We start from the raw sequence: 14,971 nt of genomic DNA on the forward strand, positions 1-14,971 counted from the left end.
AATATGGTTCAGTGGATAAGTAGTTGATGCTTTTTCAAAGGGCTCGAATTCAACTGCCAGCACCCATATCAGGCAGCTCATGATTGCCTGGAACTCCAGCCCCAGGGAATCTAATAGTCTCTTTTCTGGCCTCCTCAGGTATCAACATGCATATAGCATGCATATGCATACATGCATGCACACACAAAAAAAATTAAATAAGTAAATAAATACATCTTTTAAAAAGACTCATTCTTTGAAATCCTCTACCTCCTTTCAACGGCAAAAATACTCAGCCTTTCCTGACAATTTTCCTATCATCCCTACTCAAGCACCAGGTCTCAACTGGAGTGGACTTAATGAACTCATGCACCTAAGGTCATTTGCGCTATTTGGAAACAGCAAAAGTAACTCTACCTTCTCTCAAAGGAAAATATTAATCCCCACTGTGTACAAATAAACATAACTCCAGACGAGGGACAGGTGCTTGGTACTTCAGCTGCATCTGTCTGTGACATAACTCGCTTCTTGTTTACTTACTGGCAGGCTGCTGTCCACGTGTAGATCAAGGGAAACCATGATGGTACACTTGGCAAAGGCACAATTATTCAATTGCAAAGGCAGTAAGCCGTAAAAATCCACACCATCCAGCTAAAGTGATCATGCCATAATCCAAGCACAAGAAAATCAGCTTACGAATGCATGCTTTACCCTAGGGTGGGGAGGTTGTTGAACTACTACTCAATAGTTATGTGCATGAAAAGACAAAAGATGAAAGGAAAGAAAACTAATACGATAACAAGAATTTGATACCTGCTATCATCTCACTTAGTCCCTCTTTCCTAACCCTCTGAATAAGTCTCAAGCTGCATATAAACACCATGTCTAAAGATGAGAAACATTAGGAAAACATTCTACAGTAAAATTAATAACATATATCTACAACATTAATCTGACAACAAAATATGTTAAAGATGAGCTATACTATTATCAGTAAAGTATTTTAATCTAACTACTACAAGCTGCCATGTGACTGTGAAGGCCCTTGAACTCTCTCCCCTGTAATTATATCCGAGCAAATGACACCTACTGACACATGGGATTCCAGTGGTAATACCATGAGACACATGCAGGAAAAAGCTGCGAACGTCCTCACTGAGCCTAAGTAATGCTCTTTCTGCCAGGAAAGCACACAGCTGCAGTGAAATCTTTCCCTGTGGATACCACGTGGGTAAAGCGTTCAACCTGGCAGCTATACTCATGCAAACAGGAGTAAGACTTTATAACTATAAACTACTAGAGCTTTTTCCAGACATGATAGTAATACCGTAACCCTAGTGCTCATAGGGTAGTAGGAAACATCAGAAATTCAAGAACAGCCTCAGCTACAAAGCAACACCTTATCTATAATAAATAAAGACAAAACAAGCAGCTGCCATAATGTGCACCTCTTTTACCAGCACTTGGTGTGCATAGGGAGTTGATGCATCAAAGAAGCATCTTGAGTTAGAGGCAAGCCTGGGCTACGGGCAAGACCTTGTCCTGAAAATAAACAACAAACAAAGCAAGAATCGACATGAGGTGAGAAAAGGACAAGTTGTGTTAATAGTAATGAAAAAGGCAGAAAAATCAACTTCACATTCAGATAACACTATGTAGGCACAAGTGCAGAGACTCTGTATCCTTTAGAATCATGGCTGTTGAGCCACTGCACAGCAGGGAACAGTTCACACTGTCCAGAAGAACGGATGCAGTCTTACAAGCCAAGCCTGTGAACAAAGTGGCACCAGTTGTAGATCCTAAGCAAATACAGACATCCTTCCCTGATACTCACTGAGACTGTTGTGAATTAAAAGCAAAAGAAACAAACCACGGCTCTGCTAGAAGAAAAATAAAATAAATAAATAAAACTATACTTCATTTTTTAATGAAAAAAATTTAATGCACATTAAATTATTAAATTTTAATAATTTGTCTAAGACCAAAAAACTTTAGAAGAAAAGAGTGCTATAAGAATTGGAAGCTTGAGGAGCGGTTTTGTAGATACATAGGCGAAGACAGACTGCACTGCCCTGCACACTCACTTCTTCTAGCCCCACAGCGTGGCTCCTGGGTGTGAACGGAGCTAAGTGACGCTGGGATGTTCATCTCAGGCAGAAGGTGATTCTCTGCTTGTTACATTATATTAGGATACAGTAGAAAATTTTGTGAGAAACTATACTGAGGATGAAAAAGGTTTTGGTTGTGAATCAAAAATTTGATGAAGAAAATGTTTGAAATGTAAATTGCATGGCTTCCCAATAGTGTTAGCTTTCTATAACTGATCATATAATGGTTTATATCACATTAAGAAAGAAGTGTTTCAGCTACATAACCACACCAGAGCCCTGAACCACAGGTCCCAGGCTGCTCAATCCTCTCTCTTACTACATCTGAATTTATTTATCTGAATCCTTGATTTGTGCTAAACTCCATCAGAGAATGGATTGTACTTTAATTATATATTATCATTCCCAATATATTTACTGTTCCACATCTTATTAGAGTTACCTAAACACATGTGTCTCCTTCTTCCCACCTCCTCTTTTCCTAAATTAGTTACCTTTCTTACTGCTGTGATCAAATTTCTGACCAGAACGACTTCAAAAAAAGTGTATTCTGGCTTCTAATTCCAGGTGGCACTGCCAGTCCCTCAAAGTAGGAAAGTCTGGAGGTAGGACAGTGAGGCACTGGTTCACACTGCTTCTGCCATCAAGAGAGAAATAGAATATAGGCAGTAGAGATGGATTCAAGAAGTACACCAAGGCCCCAGCCAAGGCCGGATTCCAGCTTGGATCAAGTGCTGAAACACTGTGCCTAAATGGTATATTTCACATAACACACAGTTGTGCTTGAGATTATATAGTCCAAGGTCGAGCACTCTACCATATGCATCCTTGTTTTAAACTAATAAGACAGCAAAAAGCAATAACATCACTTAGGAAAACACAAGGAGCTACAAAAATGGGTTGTGGCTCAATTTTCCATTCTTAACAAATTCTAAGTAATTCAATGGTCAACAACAGTTCTGAATGACTTAGCTTTAAAACGGATTAGTAAAGAGTAGCTGAGAGGATGGGGGATGTAAGAAAAAGAGTGTCTGAAGACAGAAATGGGTAATGGCACTGGAAGTTACTGCATAATTTATTCAAAGGATGTAGAGAAACATCCAGTGGTTTCATGGCACAGTCCACTGGGACCTGAGGAAAATCTAACTACAGAAGGTGGAAGAAGTCAGGGGAGCATGGGGAGAACAGCACATTGGAGTTAAAGAAGTGGATGTAGCAGGAGGAAGGAGAGGCAAACATGCCTGGAGACAAGGGCATCAATAAGTTTCACTTACACCCGGAGGCAGAAAATCCTGCTTCTAAAAGCAGATGGGTCCATTCTCTAAGCCTGGAGAAAGGAGAGAGAGCAGGTGTCTTTGTAATGTAATGTGATGTGTGACATCACAAGGTCAAGATAAAGGACTATTATTTGTATCCCCTTTCTTAACAATCAAAATAGGAGGATGCATTTTTTTTTATTATTTTTATTGATTTTACTGAGCTATATATTCTTCTCTGCTCCCCTTCCATCCTCTCCCCTCCCGGACATGCATTTAAAGATTAGTTTAAACTGTAGTGTATTTTCAAACATTAAAACAGACAACTTATAGTCTGCACAGTGATGTCATCTTAACTGACGTGCTCCCTAATCAGTGCCATAAGTCTCACGCAGCTTCTCAGCTATGGTTTCCTGTAAGTCTCGCAGATGGGAAATCGGCCACCGCTCAGGCCTGTAGAGCTGCACATGTCACAGCACTCATGGAGCAGCTCAGGGACACAGCATGTGCCTTGCAGGTGCCCCGGGGCCTTTTGAAAATAAAACATTGAAAGCCTATGTAAAACAAGGCTCTAAAATGTACAAGAATTCCACCAAGTCTTCCAGATAAAACCTGACTATATGTTTACCCCATCTCTCTACCGGAAGAATTCAAATAATAAAAGTGGATGACACAGTACACATAACAAAGTCTTCTTCCCACACTCCCATACCCTGGCAACCTGAGCTCGAGTCGTACCAGCATTTGGGAAAAGCTATTAGGATTAAAGCACATGATACATGCAAAATGGAAAGCACCGTGCCTATCATATACACATTCCCATTAACTAGTTCTTAGCATCAGTGCCATCTTTATTATTAAACCCAATGTGACAGGGTATGTACCATAAGAATACGACTTGGTGGAAATCGAATGTTTTAAGATTACCTCATCTAATAAGTTCAAATATTATAAACTGGGGTAACCTAGCTACTAAGTTCAATTCTTCCAATATCCCTAGGAATTGCTATTCCTGACAGTATCTCACATGGGTAGTCTAAAATGCCCTCACATGTTCTAGATTACCGGGGATGATCTTTAATTCTGGCCCTCCTTCCTCCATCTCCTAAATCCTAGGATTATAAGCCTGTTCCACTACATCTAATTTACACAGTGATGGGGGAAGAAGCCACAGCCTTAAGGGTTTCAGGCACTCACTTTGCCAAATGAGCAACAACTCCAGCCCCATCATGCCCAAGATTTCTATCCAACACTAGATTTAAAGGAATTGGCTATGAAAACTATTTCCTGGCTTTAAATAAAGAACATTACTATTTCTGAGATTTAAAAAAATAGCAAAAGTATAATAAAGTGTGGAATTTCTGGAACTGGCAGATACTGCACATAGAGATATCGGCAGACTAAGGGGCCAACAGGGTTCTAACATTGTTCTGCCATTTGAACATCACGTAGTGTGGCTTTAGGTTTGTTCACCAATCTAGTACAGGATTTTCGTTCATTTATTTTCAACAATAACATAGAGAGATGTATTTGATCTTGGGATGCACTGAAGCAAAAAACTGATAAATGTGGTAAGGTTTAATAATAATTTGATGTATATAATTTATGGAAAATCACTTCTGTGTGCTTCTCTGCTTTGGTTACACTCACAAATGGACTTCCTGAGAGTAAAAATTATCATGAGGCTACCATATGGGTTTTAATAATGAGCTAAACCCTATATTAAGGAGCAAAGTGTTTCAAAGAATGATTCTATGTCAACATTATATACATAGCATTAGAATTTTTATGAGCTGAAACATAGTATAGGCAAAGATATCACTATAAATGAATATGTACTTAATAATATACAATTTTAAAATATAAAGGAAAAGGTAAGATCTATGAAATTGTATTTTATTCCAAAATATAGAAATGGGAACTGAATGGAGTTGGGGGAAGTTCTCACAGCCCAGCTGGGGAAGAACTGGAATAACCGTCAGTAAAAATGACTATGCCCTTTCTGTTCTTGCCTCTGAATGGAAAGACGATACCATAGAAAATGTGTAAAGACCCATCTCAAGGACCTCAACTGACATCAGGGAAGGAAGCCAGAATACATTACTGCTATTATCTTTGTTCATGCCAGGCTATTAAATATGACCATCTCAAGCCAGCTGGAGAAGCCATAGGCATGTCAGTCAGACAAATGCCCAATTAATTAAACATAAGACAGTGTGAAGGGCTGTAGCACAAATCAATCAAATGACAGACATAGCCACTGTCAAGCTGTCTATGAACATCAACTACAAAGCTCTTGGTTAAAAGGAAGTTCACACTCAAATCTTGTACACACGCTCTTTGCCTGGACTCTGTAGTTTCCCAATGTCACGAACCTCTACAGCCAACCCCACAACTACATAGGAGCCTCTTTGTCCATTGCTCTGTTGCTAAGCTGTCTTTTTAAATCATGTCAGAGTTCAACTGATGACAAAGATAATCAAGATGACCAGATCAGCGTTCTAAGGCCACTCCTGTCCTTCAGATTTGTGAATCAGTAGACTGCAGAACCTTCACAATATACATTGGGTAAAATAAATGACAAAGAGTCATTTGAATACTTTGTAATTCACTGATGAAATGTAGGCCTTCATGTTTTTATCTTGGATCACTTTCTGAGAAGCTACAATATATTGGAGTAGTGGTTTTCTCTGAATAGAAACTTCCCTAAAAATCCCAACATCTATTGACAAAGCAGAAAATATACCTAATTCTAGTATTCAGTTAGTAAATTCATTCAATTACTCCGTTTATATCTTCTTACTATCTCAGTGACAACCACAATCAATAATCCAAAACTCACCATCAAATGTACCTCCAATTTTGAAAAATACAACAAAGACCTCAAAAGATGGGATACAGAGGAGCATGAAGTATGGTACCTTGAAAAATACAAAAAATTCAGTTTCTTTTCCAAATAGCGTAACTCACTATTTTAGCTGAGTAATTTTAACTAAATGGTTCTCTATTTAAAAATCAGAACAAAGGTTTTTATAAGCCTATAAAACACTGACTTACCATACTTTATCAAATACTATACACATGTATCATTTAGAGGCACAAAAGTAACTCTGAGAAGAGTCACCGCTCTTCAGATGTTTAAGAGGGCTTCCACATCACTTACAGACACATCTTTCATATTCAGAACTTTCTAGTCTAAGTTGGAAACGTTTCCAAAGTTTAAATACACAATTCAACTGATTATTCTGCAAAGGGTTCACGTGGGAAGAAATATTTGCTCCCTGGATCCTTCTTCGGCAATTTAGCTATTTAATCATCATTTCCAAAGCAAATTTCCAAAAATCAAATAAATCGCAAACCTACAAATATAATTGAGCTTCCATGAAGGAGTTCCAATCATTTGCTAAAACAGACCTGAAATTCTTAATCCCTTGTCCAAAAAAAATTGGACCAAGTATTGACGTTTTCCACCAAGCAAGCCACATAACCACAAATGTTTCTCATTTACTCTACTCCTAGGGCATACAGCTCAAATAAAAAATTTCCTGAATACCCGAAATTTCAGATGCAACTTGGAATGCAAGTGATTCATAATGTAATGCAGGAAACATTACGCTCGTGTCTTACCACTCAGAGTTTCTGGAATGCAACTCTCAGGAGAGCATTCTTGCCAATTAGAAGTCTGGCTTTGTTTTCAGTCATGAGACCTAACTATTATGCTCTTTGACCCTTACTCAAATGTGATCTTGAAGCCTCAACAGGTTACTACAGCTACTGTTCAAGTGAGAAAGCTGTTACCTCAAGGGAGCTAATAAGGTTCTTATGTATACCTTGACAAAACCAAGTAATGGTACATCCATTCCCACTAAGAAAGGGCAAAGCAATACTAAAAGAAAAGAAGCTAGTGTCTTTGCTTCCTCAACAATATCCTTGCAGTGGCCTCTGAACAGATTTAGACCCTAATTAAATCAATGGTGACGTTTCTCAGAGGCTCTTGTCATATTCTAATCCTGCCCTTACCTTGATGCCCTTCTTAAGTCATCAGTTATGTGTGGAGGAAACACAACGGCAACCATTTTCTTTCTTTCACAGACTCCTAAACTCTCTCAAGGAAAGGGATACTGCTCCCATGGGGGAAGGCAAGTGGCCACTGAGTGTCTGGGACACTCTCATTCGGGACCCTATTAGAGTCAATTCTATGTGTCCATACAGGGAAATACAGCTTTCCTAACCCTCATATTAAAGGAGAAATTGTTTAGCTGAGGATAGGAAATTGAACACCAGATGACTGTATTTTTTCATGAAATTAAACTTAGTGCTGTGGATTTTCCCCTCACCACAGCTGGTTTAGGATAAAGCAAACAATAAATTTCTATAAGCAAATGTCACACACAGAAGAGTATAGACAGTTTGCCCGGTTATCTTCCTTCCCTTCTCGTTTCTGTCAGCCATGGCTTCTTGACTTCTGCAGTTCAGAGTCAGAAAAGGAAGCTTTGCATGGGATGAGTCAGTTTATCATCACCCCATGGTGTGCCTTACTTCTCTTGGTTTTTCTGACTGGTCTTTTATTTATAGGCTCACTCTATAATTGCCTCTTTTCCTTTTGCCTGTATTGCCATTGGACAATTCCTAAGTTCACCTCATAGTCTGTACAGGCACCAAATGTTTTGTGTGGCAGTATACTGCTATACAATGACACAGAATTCAGCAAGATGTGATCCTACTTGTGGAATTGTTTTTATGGATCGGCCAACTGGGCATGTAGTGGCTGACAGCTGATTAAACCATATGCTGTGTGTTTTTATGAAAACAGTTTCAGATGAGAGTAAAATCTGAATCAGTGGGCTTAATTAAGGAATACTAACTACCACAATATGAGTGGACTTCATCCAATCAGTTGAAGATCTGAAGAGAACACAACGCTGCAACACTGCTTGGTCACCATAAGAGAAACACCATGTCTTCAGCTTGTTCAAAGCAGCCTTCCTAGCTCTACAGGAGCTTTAGGTTCTTGGATTCAAATTGAGACATCCTCTCTGCAGATTTTGCATTTGCCAATGTCTACTATTTCATGAGCCAAATGTTTCTAAAAGATCTGCACAGAGAGATACTTAAATGTATCCCACCAGATCTGTTTATCTGAAAAAGTCTCAAAAACACATGATCCCCATGGGCCTCAGTTGGACTGTGGGCCTTTCTCAAAGAATAATCAATAGCAGAGTACAAAGAGCCAGAGCAGCTAGCAAACCAAAAAAAAAAATTGCTTAAGAAAATAAAAGTATTTGAAGGCAAGCTTTGCCAAGCACAGTATCAAACCATGTAAATCATTTCCTCCAAGAATTCCCATAAAGCCAGTGATCTGGTTTTAGCTGACAGTTCAGTTGCTTTTTCCTACATATGAAGACTATGATAATTTTCTCTGTTTTTAAGACTTAGGTACTGTTGTTTGAAGCTGATCACGGGGAAATAAGCTGATAACACAGAGTAGAGCCATAAATTAATTTATTATTCTTATGGTGCACTGTACAAATACAAAGCCAACAAGCTCACTTGAATGGCAGCCAGGTTCTTCCGCTCCTGAGATGGTGCCTCATGAACAAAGCGAAGCCAGTTGGAGTGTCTCGGGTTGGTAGCATCCAAAATGTACAGAACTTCTCCCTTGCTCCCACGAACCTAAAACAAAACAAACAAAAAAAAATCATATTAATCATACTAAATTTACCAAGGCTGGAATACGACATTTTTCCTGATGTATACATCTTTTTATTGATAAGCATTGAATAAGTTTAAACTAACAGCACTCATGACTTAAACATATGTATAAAAAAAGACTACTATTTAATTTGGCAGATGTCTACATGACTCACAACTGTTCTCAAATCTCAGAGACATATCATGTTTTCTGTGTCCTTTTTTGCAGGTGTATTTGAATATACACGTGACAATCACAGTTGTTCAGGAGACAATCATAACACAATCAATCCATCTTGTGTCTCCATGGAAGAGAGCAGCACTACCTCCCAAGTGAGATAAGCGGAGTCAAGGCAATCTCTTTCAATTCTCTTTCCATCTGTTTAGAGAATTATCTGAAGAAGGGGGAACTGACTGATCCAACTAGGAGGTGTGACAGCTCATGGGATAAAGAAAACAGACTCCATTTTGTCTTTTAAACAATGTACTCATGAATTTTTTGGAACAATATTTTTTATTTATTGCATTTTACTTAGTCTCTAGCCATAAATCTTGCAGGTCAAACATAATATTTTAATAGAGAAAGACGCAACAGATGGAAGGAAAGAAGAAAGAAGGAAAGAAGAAAGGAAAGAAGGAAGGAAAGAAGGAAGGAAGGAAGGAAGGAAGGAAGGAAGAAAGGGGCGAAAGAGGGGAAAAGAATGAATCAGTCCATTGAATGCTCTTGAACTCAAAACACTTGGAATCTACTGTCTCCATCCTCCATTATTGGTTATGCTGGCCATCTTTAACAACATACAGACAGCAACCTCCACTTGTGTATATGTATAGCTGAAATCCAGCAGAGAAGAGATGGAAAGATTTCAGCGAATGCAGATCCAATTCTCAGCACCCACATAGTGGCTAACAACCCCCTATAATTCCCCTTGTACAGATGTGACACCCTCTTCTAGCCTCTTTGGGCAATGGACACAAGTGATATATAGACATAATGTAAGCAAAAACAACCATACCCCTAAAATAAAATAAATATTTTAATCCAGCAGAGGATGTACACCTAAAATAAATATTTAATCCAGCAGAGGATATACAAAAATGAATGGTATGCAACTCACATGACACAAATGTAAAATCTAGAAATGCACTAGAAATACAAATGAGGTAAGAGAAACATCCAAGAACACCAAATGCATGGGACATGTATCTTTCATGGCACATCTACACATTTATTCAACAAACTTCTGCTGAGTCCTGTATTGCCCAGGACTAAGAATGTTTCAACAAACAAAACAGACTAAGTCTCTGAGCTCACAGCACTTCAGAGTAAACAAACATAGAATGAAACTTCATATTACTATGAAGACCATGAAGAAAAATCAAGCAGACTCTAGAAAAGTAAGTCATAGAGGAAAGGCCAGGTAAGCATTTTTGATGAGGTGGCTCTAACTCAAGTGCTCTAAAGGGGACAAGCAGCTGGAGAATGATTTCCAAACAGAGCAGCAAGTAAAAGCAGCAGAAAGCTCTGAGTTTTGAAAATGAGCTTGACGTACACAAGGAAGAGGAGAAAGGCTGAAGAGGATGTGATAAGCACACCTGAGAAAGTGATCGACATTGGGATCAACTGGCAGATGACAAGCCACCCACAAACATACAGCCCGAGAAGCCACCTACACAGTCCCCACAGGGTACGTTCAATAATTTCCACCCAAAATTCTATTTAAAACTCATCTGTTGGATGATGGCAAAAAAAAGGGTGAAATTTCAAGTTTCTCACATATATTGTAGAGAAGAAAAAAAAATCAGCTAGCCTGTTCCTATTGCCTGATATCTGCTGTTGTTCAAAGAGCTGTTGCTTTCCAAAGCCAAACAATTTTCAATAATCCTTACAGTATCTCTAAAGAGATTTGCAATGATCGCTAGAAAGCAGAAATTTAATTTTCAGTATTTTAACTGCTAAAAGCCTTGTGTGTCTCTTAAATACTTAGGTCAGTATTGTGAGAATTAGTTATAATTCTAACAAAACAAAAACCAAACTGGTACTGAAATTTGTTCTGCCTCCCTGCTTCAAGCCTCACTGCCCCAAGGAGAATACAAATAAATAAATAAAAAAATAACCAGCAGCAATAATGTTCTGCTGGGTTTAAAACACACTGTATACCTACCACTCAAAGAGAAGTTTCATTTAACACAGTAACAACTGTAGATGTGTGGCATAAAATCCTTCCCTTCAATACCATCTACAGTTTTAAAATAACTCGCAGCAAGTAGACATCCTGCTACATAGCTGAAAATAATATTTTCTTAAAGAAACTATAATTTAAAATCCTAACTATTGCTAAAATCCAAATAACCTATCAATGAGTAAAAGAACATGGGAACATGTGCTTGTCAATGCCATCTCAGCTTGAAGGGGGGCCTAGTCAGGGACTTAGTCATGGGAGCCTCAGTAATACATCCATTACTCTGTATTTTATAATGTGATCAGATGTGCTTGACATTTGAACTCAATGCAAAGAGGACAGACCTTAACAAAACTTTCTCAGGTTTACTATAATAAGCAAATTTAAGGAGTAGGACTGTTCTTTTTATTCCAGTTTCGTCTCAGGACCCTAGGCTCCAACTATTTTCAGTCAATATAATGATTAGTATTAACTGTCAACTTGATAGAATCTACAATTATCTGAAAGACTGCTTCTGGGCATGACTATCAAAAATTATACTGATTACGTTAACTGCAGTGAGAAACTGCACTGTGGGTGGTACCATTTCCTGGGCTGGGATCCTGGACTATAGAAGTGGGGAAAGAAACCTGAGCAACAACATGCATCCATCGCTCTCTGTTCCTGACTGTGGATGCCATGTGACCAGCAACATCTTGCCAGTCATAATGGACTATACTCTAAAATGGGAGACAAACAAAGGCCTGCCTCATTAAGTTGCTTTTGTTAGGGTATTTTATCACAAAGGTAGAAAAAGAAATTAACCCACTTAGTATTAGCAACCTGCTTTCATTTTTGGTTCACCAGACGGACACATTTTTCAGCTGATTTATCCTTATACAATATTCTATCTTAAGAGAAATACACAACTTCTTATTGAAATTCTTCTGAAATGTATTATTTTTAATTAAACAATTTATACTTACTGTTATTTATAATCTCATAACAAAAATAATGGTAAGAAATTACTGTACACTGCCCAAATATTTATATTTGAAAACCTACCTTTGTTTGGTAGCAGAGTCAATGCCCATCTTATTGCAATTACCTGCACTCACAGACTGTTAAGCATCCCTTCTTGACCCATTACTGAGCTTTGCGTTGCCCTGCAGTCTGCAGCTCCTGTGAAACCACTGCATTACCTATTCCTAAGACTGCATCTTCCTGCCCTTGTCACATTGTTGCATTACCTGCTCATAAGACTGCATCTTCTTGTCCCTCTCACAGTTCACTTGATGACACACCCTCTGAAGGAGACATCCTTGCTCTTTCAGCACAAGGCAGTCAAGGCACCCTAGGCAGATAGCTACTATTAAAGTATCCATTTAACTGTCTTAATTTGATAATGAGCCCTGAGGTTATATATTCAACATTTTTGACATCTAACAAAGAAAACTAAAAACACCTCTTATTCCATATCCCAACAGCTTGTATGCTTCGCAGCCAAAGCACAAAACTAGTCTCCCAACGCCTTTTACTTAAAATTTCAAGGAAGTGAAACAACTTATTACTGCCCCACTTAAGACAGTTTCTACAAAGCAGGCCCATAATGACGTCAACATTTCATATTGAAATCATCTCAGTTCAAGATTTATCCAGCTTTCCTACACTAGCAACACAAAGCAGTTGCCTAAAGTCAAAGGGAAAGACACCCTATGAAAAGTAGAAGACAAAATCGGGCTGTTTCACATCTCTCTGTGCCTGGCTCCTCCATCATTGAAGACTGTACCCAAATGGCAATGCTACTGTTTCCAGCTCCTGTTCAATAATTATTTTGCTTTTCAAGTGTCCAAGAGGAAGAAAAAATATGTCCATATTTGCTATCACAGGTATGCACCTTCTTTCAGATCTAAGACCAGCAAAGGAAAGCCACAACTCACTTCATCTTCCAAATCAGCTTATCTCAGAGGAAGACAAACACACAAAAATTCAGCTCAGTTAGTGAGAATCTTCACAGGTGAGTAGAAAGGTAAGAATCTGACCAGGCGGTGGTGCCAGGCAGATGACTGTGAGTTCAAGGCCAGCCTGATCTACAAGAGCTAGTTCCAAGGCTCCAATGTTACAGAGAAACCCTGTCCCAAAGGAAAAAAAAACCCTCTAAAACAATTGATTCATCATTATGTCCTTCAGTCAGCTCACGACTTCCCAGAGAAGACGTGTGTAATTAGCGAGGCTTTTCAGAACAGTGGTTCAGAATGCTGAGACTGACAGCATGCATGCCTTTAATGTATAAAATGTTATCTTTTGATTTAAATTTCAAGCACTTCTCTGCAATTTTTTAGCTGAAGGAAACCATATACCCTGCCTTCAGAGCTTAATTAGTCCAATGTCAAGATACTTTACAAGTACTGAAAAGCAAGAGATTCTGGAGTGAAATCTGACATCTCAGTTACCAAATTTAAACCCAAAGACCAAAACACCCGGAGACCATGAGCACTGTCATAAGCAAGCTGATGATTTATAGTTTCCAAGCACAGAGCATGTTTCCCTTCATGGTTTTCAAAAGATTCTGAGGTTTGCGTGCTTCTAAACACCAAAAGAGTATCAGTGCAGAAAGTGAGGCATTCAGGAAGCAGGGGTATGGGTTTACATTGTAGCTCATCACCCTGTTAAGTGATCTTGACTGAAAAGACTCTTTATAAGACAGGTCCAGCTGGGTGCAGTGGACCCCACGAGTAGCAGCACAGAGGCAGAAGCAAGGTACAGGTTTGGATGGCGGGAGCAGAAGGGAGACAGTTAGAGCTAAGATATACTAATTCTTACTGTGTGTCAGTTCTGGAAAATGCATTATGATCTTAGAAATGAACGTACCTATGCCCCAATTACCAGTTATTATAATCATCTAATAATCAAAATTATATGCTAAAATAATAGAAAAGTTGTATCCCTTATTAGTACTGAGTGTTCATTGAACCTAACATTGGTAACTTTAAGATGTGCCAGGAAAAGCTTTAGAAGAAATTTTTAAACATGGTTCTTTTACTTAATTAGCATTTTGAGTATGATTAAGGAAATATGAAACCTTGTTTGAGCCTGTAAAATATTGTTCTGAGAAATATAAAGTTGAATACATATGAACTGCCATCATTAAAAGCATGTAATACATCTGGCTATAAAATGCAAACAGTTCATGTGCTGGAGCAAAGAGAAACATAAATCCCAGAGCAGAGAGGACATTGTGAAAAGCCCCCAAAGGTGTCTACACACCCAGTAAAACCTACACTTGGTTTCTTGACAAAGAAACATGGCACAGGTGTGGCTTCCATTTTCACTGCTGGTGACACCACAGAAGGATGGCAGATGAAAGCTGGCATTGTGTTTCTCTAGACTCCATCTGCATCTTTCTCTTACAGTCCGCCAATGCATTGTTCTGACAACACTGTAAAGAATCTTATGTAAAGAACAGTGAGACTTGGGTCCCAGGAGTCATGCTAGGAAATCCTCTCACCTTTTCTTGAACAAGACCGACCAACAGGACTTCCAGGGTCAGACTACTCCAGTCTGACCTACCTCACCTCCACCAGGACTTCCACCTTCAACATTTTTTTTGTCAAAAAAAGGTTCTTGGTTTGGAGGCATGTTTTAATAAATTGCCTTTTCATAACTCTTTTATTCTTTCCACATTGACTTAAACATATTCTCAAATATACTCTTAACAATACTTTCATAACTGCCCAGTCTCTCACACCACTATCTGTTTAAAGACCACCCTCTGCTT

The 14,971-nt window shown here is 38.7% G+C and overlaps 1 protein-coding gene across 1 annotated transcript in view; it reads right to left on the reverse strand.

The window, feature by feature from the left end:
- The window catches only part of Prdm5 (PR/SET domain 5), a 172,068-nt gene that overhangs the window by 114,014 nt on the left and 43,083 nt on the right, over positions 1-14,971 (reverse strand). The window contains exon 3 of the mRNA XM_038319175.1: positions 8,894-9,016. Within this exon, the coding sequence (XP_038175103.1) occupies positions 8,894-9,016 (123 nt within the window). The remainder of the gene's footprint in view (positions 1-8,893; positions 9,017-14,971) is intronic.

Source organism: Arvicola amphibius, chromosome 2 (genome assembly GCF_903992535.2).
Source record: "Arvicola amphibius chromosome 2, mArvAmp1.2, whole genome shotgun sequence".
Classification (NCBI taxonomy): domain Eukaryota; kingdom Metazoa; phylum Chordata; class Mammalia; order Rodentia; family Cricetidae; genus Arvicola; species Arvicola amphibius.